The 18,289-nt window shown below is 36.6% G+C and overlaps 1 protein-coding gene across 3 annotated transcripts in view; it reads left to right on the top strand.

Annotated features, from left to right (window-relative positions):
* Positions 1-18,289, top strand: part of PLXDC2 (plexin domain containing 2) — a 448,647-nt gene that overhangs the window by 337,809 nt on the left and 92,549 nt on the right. For all 3 annotated transcript variants that reach the window (XM_060659212.3, XM_060659214.3, XM_060659211.3), the window contains 3 exons: positions 182-281; positions 12,860-12,955; positions 13,146-13,227. In XM_060659212.3, the coding sequence (XP_060515195.2) occupies positions 182-281; positions 12,860-12,955; positions 13,146-13,227 (278 nt within the window). The remainder of the gene's footprint in view (positions 1-181; positions 282-12,859; positions 12,956-13,145; positions 13,228-18,289) is intronic.

Here is an 18,289-nt window from a genome sequence, read left to right on the forward strand (position 1 = left end):
TAAACAGATGTTATTTTTTGGTATTGTATGTCTTCCTTCTCTAATATTTCCTGCTCACTCTCCCTGGTCCTTCATCTCCAGCACCTGATTTTCTTCAGTAAACAAGATGATCATGCTCCCCACCGCCACTCCGAAATGAAATTCAAATCTAACACGTAGCAATCTGCTTTTTCTTTTCCAGATTCCCGTCTTGGTCACACAGATAAGTTCAACCAATCACCCAGTGAAAGTGGGACTGTCTGACGCATTTGTCGTTGTCCACAGGATCCAACAAATTCCCAGTATGTAGAAGAAGGGTAATCGCAAAGTCTGAGCCTGCTGTGGGGGTAAATTTAAAGGAGATTGAGTTTAGGCAGATGTGACTGAACAACAGAACCACTTAGCTGATTGCTGCTTGTAGATTATTGTTTGGTTTATAACTCTTATTGGTATTCGCTGTCTCTCTGTTACTCTTCAACTAATAATTTAGGTAAAGTGAAATCAAATAGCTAAGCCAAGAGTGTGTAATTTTGGATTCTTTGGTATAGTTAGCTTGGTTGCACAGATCTATTTTTTTTTTAATGTTTATTTATGTTTGAGAGAAAGCACAAGGCAGGGAGGGGCAGAGAGCATCTGACACGGGCTCCATGCTGACAGCAGAGAGCCAGATGCGGGCTCGAACTCAAGAACCTTGAGATCATGACCTGAGCCAAAGATCACGACCTGAGCTTAAGTGACTGAGCCACCCAGGCACCCCACACAGCTCTATTTTTATCATTAATAACAAGAAGATAAAGGAATGATAGATGATTTGACTGATAGGTGTATGACTCTTATTTATTTGTGTAGCTTAAATTTACTAACAAAAGAGCAGTTTGCGCCGTTTTATGTCTATCATGTTTATACAAAAGTGTTTGATAGTCTAAAAGAAGATGACAGAAAAAAGTACAAAGTGAAGTAAATAAAAATTTTTGTGGGACTATACCTACCAGAGAAGAAACATAGTTTGTTTAAATCATTTTTACTTATCTAGTCTAGTTTACATTTGTAGAATAAATACATATATGTTACTTAGTCAGCTGTTCATCATATTAGAAATTCAGAATATTAGAAATTAATCATATTAGAAATTCAGAAAACCACCACTGGTAGTAATTCTGATCACGTATATAGCCATCATTTGTAAGTTTCTGTGTTTTAAACCTTCACTATTCTAGAAGAGTCCTGAGGGATGCTTGGGTGTGTTAGTACTGATGTTTGTTTGTGTCCTAAACATGCATATGTAAAGCAAGGGGTGATCATGAAATACCAAGATTAGATCATGTGTTTCCCTGTTTGGTTCAAAGTCCTTATATTCCACTATAGGGGTAGACTTAATTTATCACATGCGTTTGCTATTTGGTCTTCCCTTGAACTAATTCTGTTTAATTATATCATCTCTCAAATACAGAGGAGGTAAATGGAGTGGAAATTATTTAGATTTTTCAGAGCAGCGGATTGGCTGGAAACGTTATAGGGATTATCTTACAACTACAATTTAGAATGACATTCAGATGTGGGAGTTCTGCTTGCTGAAGAACGTGAGTCTTTCATGGCGGTTTCTCCTTGTTAGTGGAGAATTAGTGGGAAGTAACATTCGAAGGAACTGTTAAATCAAGGCAGATTTTCCAGAAAGGAAAGTGTACAATGAACAAAGCAAGGATATGTTAGCATGTGTAGACAAAAAACGACATCCTCTTTAATAAGAGGCCATGTCGTGGGAGAGCCAAAGTTGATTCCCGTTTGAGGAGTGTTTTCACATTCCTTCTTTCAGGGATGTTAAATCAAGCATGACTTGAGCCAGTTATTACACAAGGAAGAGAAAACACCAGTTTTAGTTTATTTGTGGGTTCTTTTCTTCTGAAGAAGGATTTTGTTTGCAGCTTCCTCAGAAGACTCCTTGGTCCATATTGATGTTCTGATATGTTACTGTTTTAACAAAAAGACTCACCCAAGTACAAAAGAAAAAAAGAATCACAAATGCATTTTAATATGCAAGTGTTGTCTCAGAACTGAGGCACGGTAGAATTTTGGGCTCACAAATTACGATTTTGCATCCCTTCCTATAATGTAATAGGGTAACCAGTATGTCTTGAGGAAAAATATTCCTCCCAAATATAAATTTTATTGAATAAATTGGCAAAATTCATATGAATTTTGAGAACAGATTATGTCTAAAGTTGAGACTCAGCATTCATCCGAAACAATTTCACAAGCTTCGAGTTCAGGGAAAAGTGTCTCTCAGGCAAGCTGCATGCTGGACTAACATTCACATTTCCTGTTGACCTCACCGGTCCATCCTGAGAATATTAGCTGAGAAAGAATGGAGGTTCTGAGTTTCTAATCCACTCGTCCCTGCCTGTAGATGGGACCATATTTCGATAAGAAAATTGGAATTGATGTGTCCTATTTAAAAATCTTTTGGGGAAGGGAGCACCTGTGTGGCTCAGTCAGTTAAGCGTCTGACCTCGGCTCAGGTCATGATCTCAAGGTTGGTTTCCAGAGTTAAGAGTCCCGCATTGGGCTGTCTTCTTTCAACACAGAACCTGCTTTAGATCTTCTGTCTACCTCTCTCTCTGTTCCTCCCCAACCCCCTCTCTCTCAAAAATAAAAATAAAAATAATAATAATAAAAGTGAATTTAAAAATCTTTTCAGGAACAGAAAAGTTTAAGTCTCCTTAAAAATCTGTTCCCAAATTTATGTGTAATAATGTCTGTTACATGAACTTCTGTATAAAGGGAAAGATATGTTCACATAGCATTCTCAGCCTAAAAGAAAAAAAAAGCACACATATATGCCAGAGATTAGGCTGACCCAAGATTAGCATAATACAAGCTATAAAACGAGTACTTTTTCCTGAGAATTATAAGATGATTCCTAGAGATCTGTATGTTACCTGTTTGTGCAATCAGAATTTAGAAAAACATTTAAATCCATTTCAAAATTCTGCTCTCTTATTTAACAACCCTCACTATTAGGAGTCATCCTCACAGGGAATTTAAATCATTCATCTCTGTTCCCCCTTTTTCTTCTCCTGAGTGAATTTCAGGGAAAAACTGATCATTATCATAAGTAATGAGTGGTTTCATTTCTTCTCTATTGCAAGGTACGTTATATAGGACCCTGTTCTCATAAGATCAATTTTCTGTTCTTTTAAGCATTTTGGTTACACGGTTTATGTAGCACTTAGATCCTCAGCTTAATCTCATGGCAACATCGGAGTGCAAGCTGTAACCTTGAGAATAATTTTTCCCGGTGGGACCACCATTCTTGGAGGTCGTTACACCATTCTTATCAGTTGGTCAAGTTTTGGTAAAGCATTTGTAAAGCTGTTAGGTAAGTTTAAGTTATTTATCATGAAGATTTCTCCGCACCCTTTCATGGTAATATCAACAACAGAAAACTTGTTTCTCAGTTTTTGAAGGCTTCCAAATAATAAATGATTTCAATGTAACTTTCAAGCATAGTTTATTACCTTAGTCTTTATCTTTCAAAAGGGATCAGGTGATCTGACAGTTGAAAGTAGCAAAGGGAATTCAGGCATTGTTAGGAAATAGTTCTGAGGTTACAAAGGAAATTCCTTTGCTCCTTCCAAAACAAAACAAACAAACAAAAAAAAAAAGTCCATGGTGAAATTAACCCTTATCTCTAAAAAATAAAATAAAAGATAAAATTAGTTAGCAGTCCAGAAAGTATAAAGGTTACCTTAATGGGAATACTAATAATGAGGCCTTGAGCATTTTATTTAATTCCTATACCCTTACAGACAAAATGGTCACCTTACTACCTAAGATACAATGGGTATGTTGCATGCAGTATTTGGCACAAGGTAGTCAGCACTGTATTTGTACATGTATTTATTGTTTATTCATCATAATCAACATTATCACTTTAAGACACTGATGCTAAGATGCCACACCCAGAACAATTGCTTGTGAGACTCGGGCCACAGGAGACTCCCATCAGGAAACACCTGACACTCGGAAACTCACTCTTCCTAGCTAAGCAGCGTTTGCTTTTTGATGTCTTGCTGTGTCTGTCTGTCTGTGTGTACCTGTGTGTCTGCATCACCTTCTATTTTTCATAAAATATTTTGTAGAATTTTAGAAACAAAAAGAACACAGAGATCAGCTGGCTTCAGTCTCCACAGGTACAGATGTGAAACACAGGTCTGCATACAATGACTTGGATTGTTCATTACAGAAACCCAAATGGAAGAACATACTTGTGATTATAAGCATAACGCATGTTAATTCAGAGAAATCTGTACATTACAGAGAATGCACAGAAAAAAAATTTAAATGGTCCATAATTCTACCACAGGGAGAAAACAATGTTTCCGTGTGTCTGCATCCAAACTTCTGTTTTTAGTATATACACTCGCAGACACATGCACATTAAGAAAATTGGCATTGTGTTAAAAATATTTTTGTCACCTATTTTTCTCTTAATATATATAACACATTTTTTTCTGCACTGCTGAATACCTGTCTAAAATGTGGTCATTAATAGCTGCAACAAATTCCTTTATTTCATAATTTATGTAACCTGTCTGAGCATTAGTTTGTCATGTTTGTTGCTTTTCATATTAATTATCAGTAAAACAGTGCTGAACATCTTCGTTTTCAAATTTTGACACAACTGATTGTTTATAAGCGAATATGTAGCCATTGACTCTTAATGGGTTTTTATGCACTTTGACAGATTGCTTTCTATAAAGGTTGTAGCAATTTACTCCCCCCGCCCCAGCATTTTATTAGATATCCCATTTCCCCAGATGCTCCCAGACACTGTCCTCATTTTTTAAACTGAAAATTTGATAAGCAGAACGTGATATTTCATTGTTGCTTTAATATTCTGTTGATTACCAGACGGTTTTCACATTGTCATGTACTCGTAGGTCATGTGTAATTTCCATAATTTCTTGTCAAATAGCTTTATTAAGTAATCCTTTCTCAGCCTCAGCTTATGTGCCTCCAAATCCTTTACACGGTGTGCAAAGGTCTTCCTGGATAAATGTATAATTCTCACTAGTACCGTTCCTCCTTGTTTGTTTCCCGCTCCTCCAATTTAACAGTCTGAATTTCCATCTGAATCTCTAGGGTGCTGACCTTCTCCCTCACGCCTCACCTTTTCTCCGCCTTCTGAGCTTAAAGAGCATAACATTTCCAGCAAGAAAACCCAGAAAATCCACTCTCGCCTTTGCGGTTCTTTTATTGGGAAACGTAAAGCTATGCCATTTTCGTCATGTGAAAGTTAGTTTTACACACGCGCAGAATTCTTGTCCAAGAAAGCAACCTGGAAAGCTGCTGACCTTCCTTCAAATGGTTCTTCTACAAGTTATGATAACAGCTATTTCTGAATCCTTCAGAACATACCACTCGGTTCTTCTCACCCACCGGCAGTACATGATCTGCTTCTTTCTTAACGTCAATCTATTTCTCATCCGCATCTGCTGTTTTAAATCTATTAACGTCACTGGTGCTACAATGTGCCGTGGCCTTGTTGATTAATTATTATTCACAGCTCAATAAGAAACATTACCGTTTTCAAAGATAAAACTCAACTCATTTGGAGAACAGATATATTTTAAAGATACTTAGAGGGTCAAAGAACTCTTTGAGGAACATTGTATATAGTTCATCATATATGGTCTCTTTATAAGCTTCACAGACCAGGCAGCAATTTTTCAAGAAACTTGACCAAAATTATGTTTACAGACTGAAAAAAAAAAAACAACCCCTAGCAAAAAGAGAGATTTTTTTTTTTTTTTACTCTTCAAAATGTCTTAAGCTTTAATTCTCAAAAACATAATACCATAGACCAGTACTGTCTAGTAGAACTTTCTACACTGATAGGACATCCTAAATCGGAACTGTTGAGTATTAGTCTCACTAGCTGCATGTGGCTACTAAGCACTTGAAATGTGGCTAGTGACACTGGGGATTTGAATTTTTAATTGATTTCATTAATTAACTCTAAGTTAAAGAGATACATGCGACTAGTGGTTACCATCTTGGACAGAGTAACAGTAGATTATATCATCTATTTAAATGGAATACTAAATTTCAGGTGTAATATTTACAGAACATCCTTTCTTTATTTCCTCTTTGCCTTTCAGAAAAGCCTTGGCATTTTAGATATGATTAAATAATACATTTTCAAATATAAGCATTCCATTATAACCAGTTTTCCCTAAATAAAACTATTGGTAATTTTGGTTTGCTTGTAGGACAGCTCCATTATAATTACTTAGCAACTCTAATTAAAAAAAAAAAAAAAAAAACATGTTGACAGACTATTGAGGAAATGAATAATCTTGAAAACACTTAAGATATTTTTCTTTCATACTCTATTAAAGCTCTTTTAGAAGAACTGAGCCTCACTTGTTTTTTTGTTTTGTTTTGTTTTGTTTTGTTTTGTTTTGTTTTCAGAGAGAGAGAGGGCTGCCAGCAGGGAAGAGGGGCAGAGGGAGAGAAAGAGAATCTCAAGCCATGTCCACACTGATCAGCACAGAGCCTGACATTGGGCTCGATCCCACGTCCCTGGGATCATAACCTGAGCTGAAATCAAGAGTCAGGTGCTCAACCAACTGAGCCACCCAGGGGCCACCAGCCTTACTTGTTATTTTCAAAGTTATCGGGATCTTTTCATTCATTTAAGGACAGATTGATCACAAATCCTTTAGTAAATCCTACCTTCCTTCTCAAAATGGAAAGCCCTTCAAATTATTCATTTTTCAGAAGATAAAAAATTGCTTCTCCTTACAGCATAGCTTCATAAGGTGCTTTGGTTCCCAAGTATGCATTTGCCCACTCATGGCTCAACAAAAGGAAAAAGTAACAGAAATCATGACATTTCCCCATAAATATTCTCTCATAAAACTCTTCCACAATAGAAAGCATCATGCAAAGTGATACTCTATGCTTTTACATACATTTCAAACACCCCTTGTTTGATTCTAATCCTAGATATTTAAACTCCTAAATATTTGCTTCTTTTTTAAAAAGATTGATTTTTAGATAGGATTTTTAAAAAGAAGCAAATATTTAGGAGTTTTCTGGATATTAGAAATCACTGATTGGTTAATTATAACATATTTCAGAGGTATTTGTAGCTAAATTCTTGTTTTTTAGATCTGTTCATCCATTTATTCATTGACTTTTTATCCTGTACCAATATCAGGCAAGGTAAAATTTTACCATTATAGAGATAGTCTCTCAATTTATTTAATAATTTATTTCTAATATAAAATACTAAAAGTCACAGAAAGGACTTCAATACATTATTAAAAATTCAACATACTTAAAAATTTATTTATTCAATAAATATCTATTGAGTACCTATGAAGCCAGGATTTATTGGTCTAAGGAAGAGAAACCCATCTTAATGTACTTTTATTTATTCAATATAGTGAATCAAAAGCTCATCTTTGCAATGGTCACCTTACTATGGAAGGCCTAGGAAAGGAGCCAAAATAGTTCTCAAAAATAACCTAAATTGAGTTTTCTATCAAGTTCTGTCTGCCTTATTTATTTTAAATTATGACCTCAGAGATTCAATTTTCCACTTTTCTCTCACGTTTGCCTTCAAATTTAGACTTTGCCTTATTTTTTATTTTTCCCTATTCACGAATATTTCTATTTTAACCTACACTTCCCTATTACACAGAGAATATTCCTATTTTTAACAAATACTGGTTGGATACCTTTATAAACATGCCCACATGTTAATTTTTCCAGTTGAGTTTTTTTATAGGAAGTTTAGTTTCTTGGAAATGGAGGGGTTTTTCTTCCATAAGTACCAAACATCTGCATAATTTAGCACTAAAAGCTTTTCAAACACTTGATTTTAAAACGTATCTTACTACATTTCACCCAACTTTATTTAATAAAGTCACAATCTTCTTTTCTCCCAGAAAAACAGTAGAGATTTAATGACATTGCCAATGTACATCGCAAAGTCTCCCCTAAGTCTCAGGAATAAAGAAATGTGTTTTCCTGGGAGAAACACCACATCCAGAAGAACAGTCCTTAGGCCAATGGGAGCCATAGTGTTAGGGCTGTTGTCTACATGTCGCACAAGCTCACTAAGATACTCTGCCTTGACCATTTACTGTCCCAGTGCTGGTTCTGGTGCTCTTGTTGGGCAAAGGGATTACTAAAGGAAGTCAGGACATCTTGTTTCAGCCATTAGTAAATATACGTGGAATGAGGAGAAAAGTAAAGTTTGGTTTTAGATGAAGTTTCTGATCTTTTTTATGCATGCTCAGGTAACTTATGAAATCTGACCATGTAAGTTGTAGCAGTGTCCAGAAACTTCACGAACCGCAAGAGAATGATGAGAAGAAAATCTAAGAGGTTTAGGTTAGTACTCCGTGATCCTCTAAATTTTATGTTGCCTTATCCAACCTATTACATTATTATTTAATAGAATAGAATTACAGAGGGCATAAAACATGTTTGAAGCAAAAACATCTTCTCTTTGTAGAAGCTGTATTTAACAACGCCAACCAGCTCTTTCTGTTAGTGACTTACATATTGTGTGGGAGGCTTATCGCGGCTCTAATGGTGCCCTTTTTTTCTCAAGAGTCTCTTTTTTTCCCCCCAAGTCTTCATGCTGGGAATGAACTTGTAGTTGTGCAATACATGCTGTTTACATTAAAGAGTATTCAGTGAATGGTGCTGGGTGGCAGACTCAACTTGAAGTGGAAAAGAAATAACCATTTGGGACCAGTCATTAGGCATCAGTAATCTGTAAGTAAGGCAACGTTAGCAAGTTATTTATTTGACAGTTCAGACAATATTAAGATATTCATATAAATGGAAGAATCAGCCAATTTACAAAATTACTTACACATTCTCTATGTGAATGCTACCTTTAAAGACAAACTAGATCGCGGCTAATCATGCCACAAAGAACTCATTAAACTGTTTTTATTTCAGCCAGAGTGAATATTGATTGGAGAGGATTCCTCGTGTTCCCATATGATCCCTCCTGTTAATTTGCTCAGACTTTCTAAAAAAATGCAATTCACTAGTCACACTTCGAATCATATCACCTCAAGATTTGGGTTACTAAACTTTATCCTCTGTGTGTTAGTCTGCACAGAGATTTAGGTGTTTTGTTTTTGTTTTTGTTTTTAATTTTTAAAAGCCCTTAATGAGTATTCTAGTCAAACTTAGTTTTGTAAAGTGGCAAGAAAACAGCTAAAGCTGTATCAACACTACTAAGACTGAATTTTTGGGACAGCATTGTTTTGGCTGACTTTCTAAAGAAGACACATGAGCTAAATACATTTCTGGAATCAAATGAAAGCTTCTAGTATTGGCAGGCGCTACCAGTAAATACATTCCTAATTACTTGTTTTTGACAGGGGTATCTCTGAAATTCAACAAAAATGACCATTTGGAAGCTGTCATTAATTGGCAGGTCATCAAACAAAACTCATTCTCATTAATTTCATTTTGTTAAACTCATTTCCTCCCCGTAGTAGGAAGGGTCCGAGTGGGTGATAGAATTAGCATAGCAAAAAAGGTCACTTTCCCTTAACCCCATATGCATAATCAATAATTAAGTTCCAGAGGATTCACGGTCATTATGTCAGTAGTTTGAGGTTTTCAAAGGATAATATGAAATGAACAGAAAACTAGTATTTTAATAAGCAGCTACTAATATGATAGATACTGAGTGAACTTTAGTATGAAGGAGACTCTAAAACCCCAACCAGTAATCTCATGGCAAAGTCATGTTATGTCTTTATTTCCAAGAACTAAATTATTTAGCAAAAAACAAGGGAAACCAGTATATAGGAAGATGTATTATTTAGATAAAGCAGAAACTGGGGAGTCTTCTTCTGTGCCTTACAACTTAAGAAAAGAGTGCCCTGCCCTTGAGAAACCTTACTAAATACCATTAAATTAGCATTTTTCTCTGATGTTTGATAAAGTTTACACTTTGAAAATCATATATGCATTTTCGTTTATACCAAAAAGAAATTAATTGGATTATGGTTCTTAAGCAGTGTTTTCCAGTCTGATAAACCTGAACATATATTCAGCAAATGGCTCTAGAACCTCTGTGAGCCCCAAAACATTTCTTTTGGGGCTACCTCCCTTACTCTTCTGGAGTAGTATTTCACGGGGAATAATCAGAAATGAGTGGAAAGACAGGAGTGGATAAAAGTAGAGGCACGTGTAGGTTTTCAGTAGATGTTTGACTTTGCCCCTGGATGTGTAGGTATATCTACAGTTGCTAAATACTTGTACTAAATCTACCGTACACCATCTTCCTGCTCCGCATCCTGTCGGATCCATTGATGTTAATCAAAATTTAACTTTCTGTAAGCTAAGGTGGGAGATAAATTCCTAGAAGCCTGATTTCAGAACCTTAGTGTGATTTCAGTGAGTTTAGATCTGTAGAAATAGACCATGATATGCAGCATGTAACCAGTGTGACGCTGGTTGCCGTATTAAACATTTATTGAGCGCTTGCGGTGTGAAAGAGAGTGTTCTAACCAATTTTCATTTACTGTCTCATTTTAGTTCTCACAACAACTCAGTGATCTAGGTACTATTATCTCTATTTTAGAGATGAGGAAACTGAGGCGGGAGAGGCTAACAAAGGAGCCCAGGGTCACACAGATACAAGCAGCAACACTGGGATTTGACCCACGCGAAATTGTTCAAGAGCGTGTTCTATCAACCACTATGACATATGACTTCCCAAGATTAGATACTCTGATATTTTTTAAATAAACTGATAGCTTCCCAAATAATTCCTGATCGATAAGATAGCATTCAGGAAATGCGTTCCTTTCATCACAAGCATTTCAAGAGCTAAATAAAATGCTGATAACATTGCTTCACCCATTACAATTTACCAAACTCAGGCAAGCTCATGAGCATAAGACTCAGGTCTTTTTTTAATATATTTTTAAATATATTTCGTCAACAGTCTTAATTGTAATAAAATATGTTTGCCGTATTTATCTGATATTTAATTATTAAAGTTCATGTCAAAGTCTCCCATCTAGCCTACTCCTCAGGGAGACTGTTGGATTTGCTGATGAATAATTATAAGCTCCTTCATACAATCTAAGTACCAGTTGTTAACCTTTCTCAGATACAATGCTGCATATTTAATAAATATCAGTACTAATTTTTTTAAAGTGACCTAAGTTCTGTTTTACTTTTATTAAAAGAAACCCATCTAAACCTTTAAAGCAATCAGACTCCTATTCTGGCTGTGAATTTTTTTTCTTTTTTTTTTTTTTAGGCTGTGAAAAAATTGTAATTGTTACCCATTCCTAAAAGACTTATTTTAGCTTGAGTTTTAAAGAAGTGGTATCATCTTACCTTTTTAAAATTTTTTTTATTTTTTTAAGTTTTACTTAAATTCCATTTAGTTAATATACAGCAAAATATTAGTTGTGGGTGTATAATATAGTAGTTCATTACTTACATACAACATCTGGTGCTCATCACATTGCACTTCTTAATCCCCATCATCAATTTAAACCATCCTCCTGCCCACTCCACTGTGCTAGCCATCAATTTTTTCTCTAATTTAGTTAAGAATCTGTTGCTTTTCCTCGTTTCTCTCCCTATGATGAGTCATTTGTTTCGTAAATACAACACATGAGTGAAATCATATGGTATTACGGACTACCTCTGACTGACTTATTTCACTTAGCATAATAATTTCTTTTTTTTAATGTTTATTTATTTATTTTTTTTTAATTTTTTTTTAATTTTTTTTTTTAATTTACATCCAAGTTAGTTAGCATATAGTGCAACAATGATTTCAGGAGTAGATTCCTTAGTGCCCCTTACCCACTTAGCCCCTCCCCCCTCCTGCAACCCCTCCAGCAACCCCTCCAGCAACCCTCAGTTTGTTCTCCATATTTATGAGTCTCTTCTGTTTTGTCCTCCTCCCTGTTTTTATATTATTTTTGTTTCCCTTCCCCTATGTTCATCTGTTTTGTTTCTTAAAGTCCTCATATGAGTGAAGTCATATGATTTTATGTCAAAGTCTTTCAAAATATATAAATCCATCAAGAAAACTTCTTCAGTATATTCTGGGTAACAGTGGGTTGGAGCCCACTAGCAAAGTGAGATATCTGAGACCAGAATCAACATTTCAACTCCACAGGTTAAAAAAAAAGACTTCTGGAGGGCTGAGGGCCACCTGGGTGGCTCAGTTGGTTGAGCATCCAAATCTGATTTCAGTTCAGGTCATGATCCCTGGGTCATGGCATAGAGCCCTGCATCAGCCTCCACCCTGAGCGTGGAGCCTGAGTTAAGATTCTCTCTCTATCTGGGGCGCCTGGGTGACTCAGTCGGTTGAGACTCTGACTTCGCCTCAGGTTGTGATCTCATGGTTTATGGGTTCAAGCCCCATGTTGGGCTCTGTGCTGACAGCTCAGAGCCTGGAGCTGTTTTGGATTCTGCATCTTCCCCTCTCTCTCTCCCCTTCCCCCACTCATCTCTCTCTCTCTCTCTCTCTCTCTCTCTCTCTCTCTCTCTCAAAAATAAAGAAAACATTTTAAAAATTTAAAAAAAGGGATTCTCTCTTTCTGTCCCTCTCCCTGCTTACATTCTCTCTCTCTCTAAGATAAAATTAAATTAAATTAAAATTTAAAAAAAAGACTTCTGGGTATATCAGCACATGATTTTCAGGTTGTTTTTAATAACCACTCTCTTCACAGGGATTATTTTAAATCTTCATTTTAAAACCACATTGGGTGAAAAGCATATCATTTTATATTCATTATTAAATGTTGCTTTATAGGCAAAGAAATCTTGAAAGGCTTTTTTTTTTCTATTTGTGTTTTTACAGATGTCCGGAGAAGAACAATTTATGAATACCACCGAGTAGAGCTACAAATGTCAAAAATTACCAATATTTCAGCTGTGGAGATGACCCCATTACCTAGTAAGTTACCATGTGAACAGAACTAGGTGCAAAGTTTCATGATCTGATCTGTTTATGCATAGGTATCTTGATCCTGTGTGTATATAGGGATGGGTGGGGGATTTTAATTTTGGTTGAGCATTCTTTTTTTTTTTAATTTCTCTCCATGCTGCCAATTAGTCTTGATAAACCTATTCTTCCTGTTTCCTAGCATGTCTCCAGTTTAATGGTTGTGGCCCCTGTGTATCCTCTCAGATTGGCTTCAACTGCAGTTGGTGTAGTAAACTTCAAAGGTAAAAAAAAGAGTAATGCAGAAAATGTAAAAATTTCACAGACTTGTTGCTTCCAACTCTTCCATTGAATTTTAGATGTGTCAGGTATATTGATTAGGTATATATGAACACATGTATACGTGTAAAAAAAAAAATGCAGAAGTGACCAAAATGCAAAAACTGCTCAGAATTTTAGTGAGTTTTAAAATTTTCCTTTGATCACTCAAAATTACCAAGAACCTTTATAGTCAATAACATCATTACCTGATATATATTTGTAGTTTCTATGGGGTTTAAACTAGAGGGTGATTATGACTGAGGAGTCTATAAATCGATGCCATTGGTCCATATTCTTCAGAAAGCGTGGTATGACATATCATTACTATAACAAGGGCAGTTTATGCGTGACCACATGCACATTCTTAGTAAATTCCAGGAAATATCTCAAAGGTTACCAGCCAAGATTAGAGATGTGGTCTAAAGTTAGGGAATAAAGTGACACTAACTGACCTCCACATGAACAGAGTGCGTGGTTTGATTTTCATGAATGGCAGAGGAGTTTTTAGTCCCTCGAGTTTTTCAGAGAATGAATGATCATTTGTCGGAAATGCAGGGTGAAGACTTTTGAATGTGTTTTGTTATTTACTCAACCATCTTGCGCACCAATTATGTCGCAAGTGCTGGGAAAGCAGCAGCGAATGATATAGGTGTGATCACTGCCCCCCCGTGCAGTTTACAGTCTTTTCAGAAGGAAGTTCCCTTCCACCTTCAGAGTCTGTGAAAAGTCTGCTTCTTCCTGCAGGTGAAGAACCGAGTCTTCAAGCTACCCGTCTGTGCTTGTTTGCATCTGAGCTTTCTGTTGTGAAAGCCTCCTATGTCTTATCATCTTCCTGCAGCACTTGCTGCAACGATCGCAGCATGTTCAGGAATACTTTAAAAGTTATTGAAGTATAAAGAATAGAATGTCAATTCCCTGATAACAAGCTTTAGGAAACATGTTCAACTTGCTAACTTTGGGGCAACCAGTACAGTATTGTGGATAGAACAATATTATTTATTATAATCGCTGCATTGTTTTCAGCATAGCCTGTTCCAATAATTTCCTTTGCGCAATGAATTTCACATAATGATAAAGCAAGCAGGAGATTACTACTCTTAAAAGTCGATTTTAACTTACCTGTATCTCCATGTTGCGAACAACTGCTTTAAAAAAATTTTTTTAACATTTATTTATGATTGAGAGACAGAGACAGACAGAGCATGAGCATGGGAGGGGCAGAGAGAGGGAGAGACACAGAATCCGAAGCAGGCTCCAGGCTCTGAGCCGTCAGCACAGAGTCCAACGCGGGACTCGAACTCACAAACCGCAAGATCACGACCTGAGCCGAAGTCAGACGCGTTACCGACTGAGCCACCCAGACACCCTGGGAAGAACTACTTGCAAACTGACAGTTTGTGGTCATTTATATTCCTATATTGTTGACATTCCATAAACATTGCCTGCATATCAGAAGCTATTCAAAATCTGCTTAGATAACAGCCAAAATGAATCCAAGAAGATGGCACTTTAATATATATAGTTAAGTGATACTGAAAACTCCCACAAGAATTGAGTAGAAGACCCTGGCAGGGTGTGAACCTAATTCAAGTTCCAGTTCAGTGCTCACGTCCTTTGAGAAGTCTTCAGAAACCATGAGTTTGCGTGAGATGCCCCTCACCTGCATTTCTCAGACGTCCTGGGCAAACCTCCATCAGCAGCAGCTACCATAGGTCTTATGGACACTTGCTGGTTTGTTTCCTTTTCTAGGCTGTGGCTTTATTAAGGCCGAATGGCCTTCGTATCTCCAGAATAAGAATGTACCTTGTACTACAGAAAAATGGATGGATGCATGAATGAATGATTACCTTCCAAACGAAGGACTCATGACTAGATTTGTCTGAGAAGGAAGGGTTTCCGAGGATGAAGGAATCTGAGTGCTGAAGCCAGGAGAGTCAGAGGAAAGCCAGGAGAGTTAGCCGCCCCAGACAGATTCTGAATCGAATTCTCAACTGTAATAATGTACTTGTAAATGAAGATTCGGGACACTAGCTGAGAAACCTATTTCCCACCAATCATTTCATTATTTTTTAAAAAAACATTTTTGGTAAAAATATACAAATATTTATGTGCATATATTTATATTATAAATTTGTATTTATAGTACATATATATAAATACATACATATATATATAAACAAGCAATTTTGGCAATCAAAACACACACACAAGTTGCAAATTGCTTTATATTAATACTTCCATTTTATTGAAGTATTCCTCTGGCAGACGTTGTGCCAAGGAATTAGCAAATGTATTTAGCTCATACTACATTTTTTACAATGGAGGAAACTGAGGCTTACAGGAGCTAGGTTATTTGTACAGGGTCTCATAGCTCTTACGAGTTATGAGTGAGGTTAATTCATACTTAAGGTTAAGCATGAATTGACACTAGATCTGTGTGACTCCCAGCCTGTGGTCGTGACACCTCCAAGTTAATCTTCATTGCTTCCTGAAAAGTAGTGGACATACTCCCGAAAAGTACATATTTTTATAATTGAGCCTGCAAGAAAATTGCCTGGTTTTGAAATTGGCATAAAAAGAATGCGGAAGAGAATCAAGCAAAAGCAAAAGGCTTTTGTATATTATTGAAATCATAGGTTTTTTTAAAAGATTAATGGAAAAAGGAAAGGTGGCGATGCATATAAATAAGGAAGGAAGTCCTCAAAGAACACTGCTTTAAAAACTACAAGTTTTCTACATGTGACCATTTGGTGTTCTGCTGAATACCAAACACTGGTTTAAAATCTCGGATTTATTTTTACTTCTTCAGCAACCCACTTATATACATATCAAAACCTGCTTAATTAATTGCTTTACCTATGGCTCATTGCACTTTTGTTCAATTTAATTTCCCCACTGCATTTTATTAATTTCTCCTTAGACCTGTGAGCCTCAAAACTTTGCTTTTGCTGCCCGGAAGTCTTTTCCCCAGACTTTGGAGCTTTTATTAACAAGTTCAATAAAACAAGAGAAGCCTTATCCTAGGCAGCACAAAAAGTGCCTCTCAGATTTTTTTTCTTCCATCCTTTTTACTTTCTCATTTGTGCTCATTTACCCCTGAATGATAATCAGTTGGTGGTGATTATTGAACTCTCCAGTTGGGCTTTCTCTAAAAAGATAAGATAATTTTAATTGGTTTGTTTATTTCCTCTAATTCCTATTTTTCAGGAAGCAAAAACTAAGGCAAAATATTTGTAATGGCTTACCCCATGTCTGAAGGAATTTGAGTTATAAGAACATTTAATGAGATCCATAATCGAAACTATTTACACAGAATCGGTGGCCCATTACTTCTAGATAAGAATGCTTTTGTTTCTTCACTGAAAAATTGAGAGGACACGAATCAACCACTTTCAACTAATACCTTTTATTTTCACTCATTCAACAAAAATTTTTGAATGTGTCTTTGTTCAGGTTGCTGTCCTAAATTGTGAATTCAGTGATAAACAAGAGAAAATCACTTTGCTCACGGCGCTTACATTTTTAGTGTGATGAGAAAGAATGTAAACAAATGGGTGTGCAGAAAATAGAGTTGCTAGTGATGAGTTCTATGGCCAAAGAAATAAAACAGAACATTATAAGGGAAAATACAGCAAAACTCTTAATAACAGGAGTTTATTTGCTGGTATCATGCTAAGAAACCTCGCCTTTTTGAAGAGACCTTAGTTTCATTAGCCTTCATCATCCAAAAGTCTATTTTTTAGTTGAAAATATATTTTGGCTCTTAAAATATTCATTCACTCATTCATGCACTCATTCATGCACCTGGGTGGCTCAGTCGGTTGAGCGTCTGGCTTCGGCTCAAGTCACGATCTCAGTTGCTGAGTTCGAGCCCCACGTCGGGCTCTGTGCTGACAGCTCAGAGCCTGGAGCCTGCTTCAGATTCTGTGTCTTCCTCTGTCTCTGCTCCTCCCCTGCTCACGCTTTGTCTCTCTCTCAAAAATAAATAAACATTAAAATTTTTTTTTTTTAATTTACTGAATACCTTCTACACTAATCTAAACAACACGCACTAGTCTAAACACTGAGGTAGTTTGAACAGAAATCATGTATTAAAGCCAAAGCCCTCATAAAGGGTAGAGGTCAGCTTACTACGCGGGAAAACAAACAAATGAATAAGCAAAAAAATCAGTTGATGATGAGTAATCTGTTGAGCTTGAAAAAGCCAGTGGTTGCTGTGGACTGCATGACCAAGAAAGGCTTCTTGGAAGAAGTGACATTTAGATCTGATTGGGACCAACTACATATAGCAAGGTGAAAGCAAAGAGCATTTCAAGGGGACTGGCAAGCACAGTGGCCCTACCATGGGTTCAAGCTTAATCTGGTGAGGAAAGGAAGAAGCGCAGTGAGTTGGGAGCGTTGAGAGTTGAGCATGAAGGGAGAATGGGATCAAATGAGGTCAGGCAGGTTGCACAATACCAAGACATGGAAGGCTTTGTAAGCCAGGAAGGGTTTTATTCATTCTCAGGGTGATGGGAAGCCTTTAGATTTTAGAAGAACTTAAGCAGAGGAGTGATGTGGTTTCATTATATGTTAAAAATGAAACTCTGGGGTTTCCTGGCTGGCTCAGTGGGTAGAGCTTGCGACTCTTGATCTCAGGGCCATGAGTTTGAGTCCCATGTGTGGCATCCAGTTTACTTTAAAAAATTAAAAATGAAACTCTGGCTGTTCCAAGGAGAATAGTTATGTTTTTATGTGCTTGTGTGTGTGTGTGTGTGTGTGTGTGTGTGTGTGTGTGTGTGGAGAAAGATTGAAAAGGGAGAGAATAGTAGAGAGTGTGTGCAATAGTCTATAGAAGGGATGACAGCTGCTTAGACAAGGATAATAATTATGGGGATTGGGAGAGATGAATGGATTAGAAGTGAAGGAAGAAGGAACGATAAGAATCAAGGCTGCTTTGTAGACTTTTCTTTGAGTAATTTGGTGGATGCTGACATTCATTTTTTTTTTTTTCCTGAGAGAAGTAAGATGACACAAGAAATAGAG

Source organism: Panthera onca, chromosome B4 (genome assembly GCF_046562875.1).
Source record: "Panthera onca isolate mPanOnc1 chromosome B4, mPanOnc1 haplotype 2, whole genome shotgun sequence".
Lineage (NCBI taxonomy): Eukaryota > Metazoa > Chordata > Mammalia > Carnivora > Felidae > Panthera > Panthera onca.